General features: G+C 44.1%; 1 protein-coding gene across 1 annotated transcript; it reads left to right on the forward strand.

The window, feature by feature from the left end:
* The first annotated feature begins 3,967 nt into the window (after window positions 1–3,967).
* Window positions 3,968–7,579, forward strand: LOC129599938 (uncharacterized). Its single transcript, XM_055498308.1, has 9 exons — window positions 3,968–4,359; window positions 4,809–5,536; window positions 5,626–5,819; window positions 5,956–6,244; window positions 6,347–6,398; window positions 6,459–6,518; window positions 6,703–6,850; window positions 6,975–7,110; window positions 7,209–7,579. The coding sequence occupies exons 1-9, from the start codon at window positions 4,335–4,337 to the stop codon at window positions 7,233–7,235; spliced, it is 1,659 nt and encodes a 552-aa protein (XP_055354283.1). The 5' UTR covers window positions 3,968–4,334; the 3' UTR covers window positions 7,236–7,579.
* Window positions 7,580–8,190: the final 611 nt, after the last annotated feature.

An 8,190-nucleotide genomic window follows, 5' to 3' on the forward strand; every position in this document is an offset into this window, starting at 1 on the left:
CATATATCAGCCGCTACCAGTGCTGGCGCTAATAAGCCCGGCTGTATATAGGCACGCTTGTTACGGTGGCACGGCAGAGCCGTGATACCGTACAAGTGTGCATATATCAGCCGCTACCAGTGCTGGCGCTAATAAGCCCGGCTGTATATAGGCACGCTTGTTACGGTGCCACGGCAGAGCCGTGGTACCGTCCCGCGGAGTGGTAGTATGGTAGCGGCTGATATTAGGAGAAATGCAGCACGTTACGTGCTGCACAGCCTCTATGGTAACTTCTCGTAGAGCCGTCAGAAGTGCAGCACGGCACGTGCTGAGAGTGCTTGCACGTCCTGACAGTGCTTGCACGTCTCACGACTCAGCCGCGCTATGCAGGCGACTACGAGTAGTATGATTAATTTTTTATTCTATACTTTTTTTAAAATTTATATTACATGGATCGTTTTTTGGTGATTTTATTCATTCAATTTTTTTTTATTCATCAATTATTATTATGATTTATTCGACATTTAATTTGTTTATTCTGCACAAAATTTTTTAAGGTGACTTTATTGTTTGTTTCCATCCTACTGTCACAACTTCACTCATTCTACACCAATTAATTTGATTTATATTTTGCTATATTATTATGTTGCTATATTCTGTTTTAGTTCCATAATATATGTTAGTCTTCCAAGTCAAGTTGCAGTCCGCCAGTGAACGCCGGGAAGATTGCGTCCTTTTAATTCTAACAGTCTGATAAACATCCCAATAAAACAAGAAACCACCATTTTATCGAAAATTTTTTGTAACGAATTTTCAAGAATTCCTCGACGATTCCAACCGTGGTTCTCGTTTCTTACAATAACACCAATAATTTAATCCATAGCAAATAAAAATAAACTGTCACAACAACTAACGTAAAAAGAATTATTTTACAATACTAAATAATCAATTTAAATTAACTATCCCAATATCGGCGCTCACTGTATCCATCACAAAATTCATGATTCGGCTAAGAATTGTAAATGAATTTAATTGACCTGGAATTGTCAGACATAACCGGCATCCTCATCCTCCGTCTCGGCGGCGTGCAGGTCGGCCTCGCGGGCGGCGAGATGTTTCTTCAGTTCGGCCATCTTGTTAGCCGGAAAAGGCTGCCGGTAGAAGACGCACAGAGCGGCTCGGTGAAATCCGTCTTCACCAGTTTGGGCTGCTCCTTGTCAACCACGATCTGCCCTTCCGCCTACAAAGGGCCGATAGCCCGTTACGGCTCCATGAACAGCGCGCTGTGGCTGAAAGAGCGATAGTCCGCCGGCCCCACCGCGCCTAGAAAAAAATACAGAAAATATAAGTTATATAACTATGCGGAAAAAATTACGTGTGAAATAAATAATAATTTTCAATTTTAATTGAGGCAACTGGCAAAAACGATTTCTAATAATTTTTAATTTTTAATCTGGCAAAAACTACAAACAGAAAATTATTCCGGAGCAAAATCGAACAGATCAACGAAAAATTAGAAAAAGCAAAGGCAAAGCAAAAAAATCAAAATTAATTAAATAAATCAACGAAAAATTACTACAAAAATCAAATTTAACTATTTAAATTTAAGAAATCAGAAGAGAAATGACAGAATTAATTAGGCCAGCAAAATCCCTAAAAATTAATATTCAATTCGACAAGAAGCGGACTAACCTGGCCCCTGAAAATCCACGGTAATAACGTGCATATGCAGCCGGATGAGCGTCGGAATCGTATTTAACTCCAGCACCAGCGGATAGTGCGTTTTCGGTCAAATCTGCTCATCCGCAAATCACTGCGCCCGCTGGATCATATGCCGCAACAGCGGCACATGCTCCCGTGTCAAATCCTGGACGGTGTCGATGGGCTCCAGGGTCAGCACCAATAATGGTGGGTTTGGGGATGGAGTCGTAAAGATGGCGATGGATTCCGCACGGGGTCCTGGGAGGATTGCAGGAGGCCCAACCCCAGGACTGTTGGTAGGAGCCTCCCAGAGGGTCTCCAGATGGGGCCCGGTCACCCGCCGATCCGAGCCGGCGTCGTAGGCGGAGAGGGAGGCGGGAGCAGGCTGTTGGAACTTGGAATCATGGAGGTGATCACGGGGGTTTGCGTCTCCATCGCCGGGCGGGTGGCGCTGCGAACAACGTCAGGCTTAACCGATAAATTCGTGTAACCAAGGTTTCTGTCGTATTGCAAGACCGGATGAGTACTACACAGAAAATTCCCGTACTGTTATAAAACAGGGGTTATAAAAACCGCGGGGTGGGAATGGTAGTGCAGATTTACAAACGAAAAGATCAAAAATTAAAAAAAAATCAAATACTGATCAAGGAATTCACGAATCACGGTTTGTCAAAAACTGGAAATTAATTCGCGTTGCAGCTGACTGCCCTACCGAGGCGGCGCCCGCATTATCGTTTTTATTAGGAATCTCGAAACGTGTGCATTTACTTGATTTTAATTTTTTTATGCAGCCATAATTCTAAGATTTTACCTATTACAGAATAATTTTTCTGAATGAGCAAATGTGAACGAATTTACATATCATTTAAAGAGAATTGCACTGTCACAGTAACAAAAATGCAGTCCAATACTCCAATCGCTAACGCTATCGGCCAAACCACGCCTCCTTGACAGCTGGTGGGCACTGGGCCCCGAGCTGGCCTACGTCAACACGCGCCACCCCGACTTCCACGACGCCGCCGCCCTGGTGGGCGCCCTCCTGCGCGACCCCCGGTTTCCGCCGCCGAGGCCCCGACGCACCCGCTCTCGGGGCGGGGCGCACGTGTCGGCGCTGGAGCCGCACCCGGGTGACAGTCAGGACAGCAAGACCGACGTCACCCCCCACGGACTGCCGCCCGGTGGCGCGCTGAACGTCCTGATGGCCGCCGGGGCGGAGAATGGGATACGTGCAGGGCCGCAGCCCTTCAGCTAACGGGTACCGCACCAGCACGCCGGTCATTCCCGACGTGCAGCTGCAGGCGTCGGCGCGGCCCAGCAGCCGGATCACCAGCGGGAAGTGATCACTGTGAAGATAATAAAATCCGAAAATTAACATAAATAAATAGAAAATATTGCCCTCAACTTTGGCGATGTCAGTGCTACTGTAGAAATAATATTATACCCATGATCATGGCGCCCCGAGAAAACTTTTCTTAACCAGTTGAACGTCGTCTTCAGCGCTGCGCTTTCCACAGGAAGCTCGTGATGGGCATTGTTTTCTGCTACTTAATAAAGTGTGCCATAAATGCCAAACCTTTTGCACAAAGTAACTTAGCCAGCCATGATACCACCGGCCACTGCCATTATCAAGGAGCTCGGAAAGGGTTTGCGTAATCACACCGGGGAGATTCGCTCACACGAATTTCTCCGGCAGCGGCTGTCCTGGGAGATTCTGCGTGGAAATGCGGCTTCAGTAATGGGAACAATGGAGGGAGTGGAAAAGTTTAATGAGCTCTTTCTGTTGTGACATTAACATTTACTGTTGGCCCGTCTGTGTTAGCTCTTATTTTTATGCTTATTGGTTTGTTTTCTGTAGTCGAAATTAATAAAGTGTTCAGCATAATGAAAAAGAAGCCATGATATCATAACTGTCAGCTAGTTTTCTTAGTAGTGTACAACTGTACATGTCGGATACATAAAGGGTACTGTACGAATGCAGTGGCATACCGTAGTGAAACAAAAACAGGGCTGCAAGATTGTAAGGATACATGGAAGATACATAAGGGATACTGGATGGATACCGCAAGATACATGCCCGGAAAGTAACGTGTGTGTGCAACTTACAAGCGTCTCTTTTCGGGCCAACCTGTTTTCTTGAAAGCAAAGTACCAAGTCGTTGTCTCTTTCGTGGCGAATACTCTCATATTGTAGATATATTGTTATTATTGTACCGCCACTTCAGACTTGGCAAATCGTAATTCAAGGCGGCGCGCATACCCCGATGGAAAATTAAACCGCAATGAGGTGTAAGTGATCATTATTAATTTTAGCGGCAGCAATATCGCGCGCGAAGTACTCAGGCTGACGGGTTTGTTTACTTTTTTGCCATGAAAAACTCGCTAAGCGCGTTCATGGTTTTTACGTCGGTTGCAGTATTACACGTGTCGCAACTTAATAACTGACGATTGAATTGTGAGTACTTACTACTCGTATACAGATCCTGGCCCTTCATTGAATCACAATTCTCATTCGTTCGTTTGATGAGGTATCTTAAGATTTTGGTAGTACGGTGTTGGCCATGCTCAGCGGCGTGATGCTGTATCTTTAACCTAATCTTGTTCGTTTTGGAAGACTGACGACTATCTGAATCCAACACATCAACGATAAGGTCCATAATGAGATATTTCTGGTCTTCATTCGGTAAGTCTTAAAGTAATTGTTTATTTGAACATAACGAGGCACGCAGTTACTTTTATGTGAATGGTTGTTATGTTCAGAATATTTGGACATGTTTTCGTGTTCATGGTCTTTGCTGCTTTCATGTTATGCTTATCAGTTTATGTTAATCACTGACTACTATAACGAGTTGAAGAAAACCAGTATTATAATTATTTTATTGATGCTGTGTACATCTCCAGTGCGTTATGTCATTTGCATATTAAGCATGAATACTTTGTATTTTTTGTAACAGAACAATTCGCGCTGTCTATGTGCATTGTACAGTGTAAGTATCGGTAATGACGTCATATTCTTCAAGCGTACAGCAAAAACATTATTACTAATCTCAAGAAAATATTTCTAACGACAACTACACTCATTCACTTACACCGAAAACCAAAACGTTTTATCGTTTTGTTTGCACACTTTAGTTTCCATCCTCTTATGCGTGATCATCCTTGTCCAGTTAATCGAGCCAGTATTATCAGGAAGATCGCGTGGTGGTTGGGGTCGCGTTAGCAGCGCCGGGGCGAATGCTTCGGGCGCAGAAGCAGGATCGAGACGATGGGGTAGCTCCGCCCCAGCGGATTCATCGCAACCTAATTATAAAGCCGCCGGAAATTCCGTTACCCGGAGCGCTGCCAATCGACCGGCTGCCAATGCGCCCATTCCCTCGCACGGCACCATTGTCCAACCGGTGTACAACACAAACACTACCGTCATCAACAACTCTATCGCTGGAGATTTTTTCCCTGGTGGTTTTGGAACCGGGAGTTTATTGTTGTCCGATGCTGGTGGTATGGTTGGTGGTTATCTGCTGGGCAATATGGTGGCCCGTAGCCTGTACTCGCGCAACGGCTGCTGTTATTCATGCGGATGTGGATACTATGGACCGCGACCACCATGGTATTATGACTTGTACGTTCCCTATCGCTATCGTTATCAAACGATGACAGCAGGGACGCTGCGAACTAGTAATTTTAATATCCCGAAATTAAATGGCACTGCAGCGGTGTCGAGCAGTTCAACCAACACCGGAAGCAGTGCTAATAGCATTCCTACCGAACGGCCATTGTTTGCTGGTGCACTGTTTGAGCAGTGGCTCGAAATGGTCCGTAAAGGCGATACAAATGTCTGCAAAATTTTCAGTTACGCTAACGTAAGTTGCAAGCACGTCTACTCGCGCTCGTTCAAGAATGTTTTTGGTTGTGAGGATTGGCCTTGGTAAACGTTAACAAATATTTGCAGATTCCAGAATGTCTCAGTCAACCGCCGGTTATAGCCGGTGAAACAACCGCAGCACCACAAGCCAGCAAGCCGACGGATCTTTGCACGCTCGCGCGATGGAATATGGAGCTTCCTTTTACGGAATTGCCGAATATGGCATTGACATTCCTAGCTAGTGATAATATCTCTGGGGAAGCGATTGCGGACAAAGCTGAGTATGCAATCGAAACACAGTAATTTCCTTCGCCTGTGTTGCCGACGCTGTAATTATCTGGAAAACATATGCCTTGAGCACATTCTTGTTCTGTTGTTCACGATTGTGATTGATGACAACAGTTTTTAACATTACAGGTTTTTCTACCTGTTTCTAAACAACACTGTTGAACCGTACGGCACATTACCCGCAACGACCAATGTTTATCAAATCGATCCTGCGTACAATCTGCGGACTTGCAATTTTGGTATACCAAAATTATATGGCCTTGCAGCGGAATCGTCTGGGAACAATTCAACCCAAACTAGAAGTGGTGCTCAGAGCACGACTGAACGGCCATGGTTTGCTGGTGCACTGTCTGAGCAGTGGCGCGAAAGGGTCCGTAAAGGCGATACGCATGTCTGCGAAATGTTTAGTTACGCTAACGTAAGTCGCAAGCACATGTACTCGGCTCATTCAAGAATGTTCGAATGTTTTTGGTTTTGATCAGGGTTTGAACTTTGGGTAAACCTTAACAAATACTTGCAGATTCCAGAATGTCTTAGCCAACCGTCTGGCCAGGAAGAACCCATTTATACAGGTTAACAAATGGAATATTAACTTCGTCAGGCGGAACTAAAAAACTCGTGATTTCTTTCAGCCGTTAAAAGACTAACCAGCCTTTATACAAATGCCAGCAGCGACAACACTCTGTTGTTAGGTACTTGTACTTCCACAGTTCTAGTTAGTAGTCACATAACACACCGCTAAAGATTGTATTCTACCTACCGGGTAGAAGAAGGCTTAATTGTTAATGAAGTACTTAAGAAGAAACATCGGGTTAGTGCAGAAACTGTACCTGCACACCTTGTTGGAACACGTGCCTGTTACTACATATTTTCCAGAAATCGTATTGTCCGCTAAGAAATGCTATCCCAAAGACACTGCGCCACCCAAACAGATCATTCCTTGTTTGGACCACTCAGTGGGTGTGGCACAAGTCACGTCTCTAGAAAATTCTACTTCTGTATTTGGAAACGAGGAAGTGTGTCGGTTAGTAATTTTCTAACTGCAATTTCTAGCTTTTAGAAAAACATTACCATTATGCAGTGGTTGGTTTATAAAGTATAGTTAATAATGCTGAAAAATTGTAAATATTAAGCAATTTCGTTTACAGAAAATTTTTAAACCCGAATATTACATCGTGTATACCACAAGACTCAACATTTCCTTGCACCGCTGTTGACCTTACCAACCTTAATGTCTTCGTCAGAAATTATTACTTATGCAAGGATCCGGTGGATCCTCAACTGGTAAGCCATACGTTAGTATTTGCATATACTGTAATTAGCAATGGCAGTAGAAATGGTAAAAAAATTACTTACCGAACGCTTATTTCGTTTTTGTGCAGGTTTCGCATTTAAAAGCATGGCACTGAGGGCATGCAAAGAACGGAGTTCCCAGCCAAACAGTGTTAAAGCGGCTCGAAGCGGTTCACCAGGTTGTGGCTATCTGTTCCGGTCAGGTGTATAAAAGCGTAGCATGACTGCGCACATTTATCGAAAGGTGTCCATTCTGTTTTCAAACTTTATTTCGTCCTTTCGTTTGTACGGAACGTTCTAATGGATTAAATCGAGGGTCTGGCAGCACGTTGGTCTGGTGCTTCTTAATTCTGAGAATCGTAATCATAGCTGATTCGTGACCTTTCATATTTTTCCACCTGAACAGATTAGTACCGTCGAAGCGCTGAATAAGCAATTTCGAGTTGAGATCCTTGAAGAGCATCGTTTTAATATCGTCAGTACGGAATTCTGTGCGATCTCAGTCTCAGGGTAACGGGGCCAAATAATTAAGAAAGACGACTATGATGTAATTGTGTGTTCGTATTTAAGAATTCGGAAGAAATACTGCATCGAATACATCCACATTGATTTTTGCTATGGTCACGGGTGATTGTCTATTTCAGTTGTATGCAGCTTGTGCTGTCAAGTTATTGTTTTTGAAGGTAAATATAGTAAATGTTGTTGCCTTCTCCAAACAGTTTGACAACGCCCTTACATTACGAGTACACTTATCACATGCACCGCATATTACGCTTACACACATCTGCCAAACAGGCTAACGAATGAACGCATGTTCGTGTTCGGCAGAGCCGATACTGACGTCAGTAGTCAGTATAAGTGACTCAGGACTCATACTCAATGAGATCCTTCACCACATTCGGCCTGCTTGTATCGTTTCCGACATACGGTCAAGCTGGCATCGCGCTGCTCCCCGATCTCTTTTCTTTTTGAAGCAATGCTCGAAACAATGCCGATTGCAGCACCGTACAAAGCTGCATTAATTTTGCCATAACTTGTCTTCGAATCAATATTTTAATCAGTATTAAAAAT

This window comes from Paramacrobiotus metropolitanus, unplaced genomic scaffold (assembly GCF_019649055.1).
Source record: "Paramacrobiotus metropolitanus isolate TYO unplaced genomic scaffold, Prichtersi_v1.0 Parri_scaffold0000158, whole genome shotgun sequence".
Classification (NCBI taxonomy): Eukaryota; Metazoa; Tardigrada; class Eutardigrada; order Parachela; family Macrobiotidae; genus Paramacrobiotus; species Paramacrobiotus metropolitanus.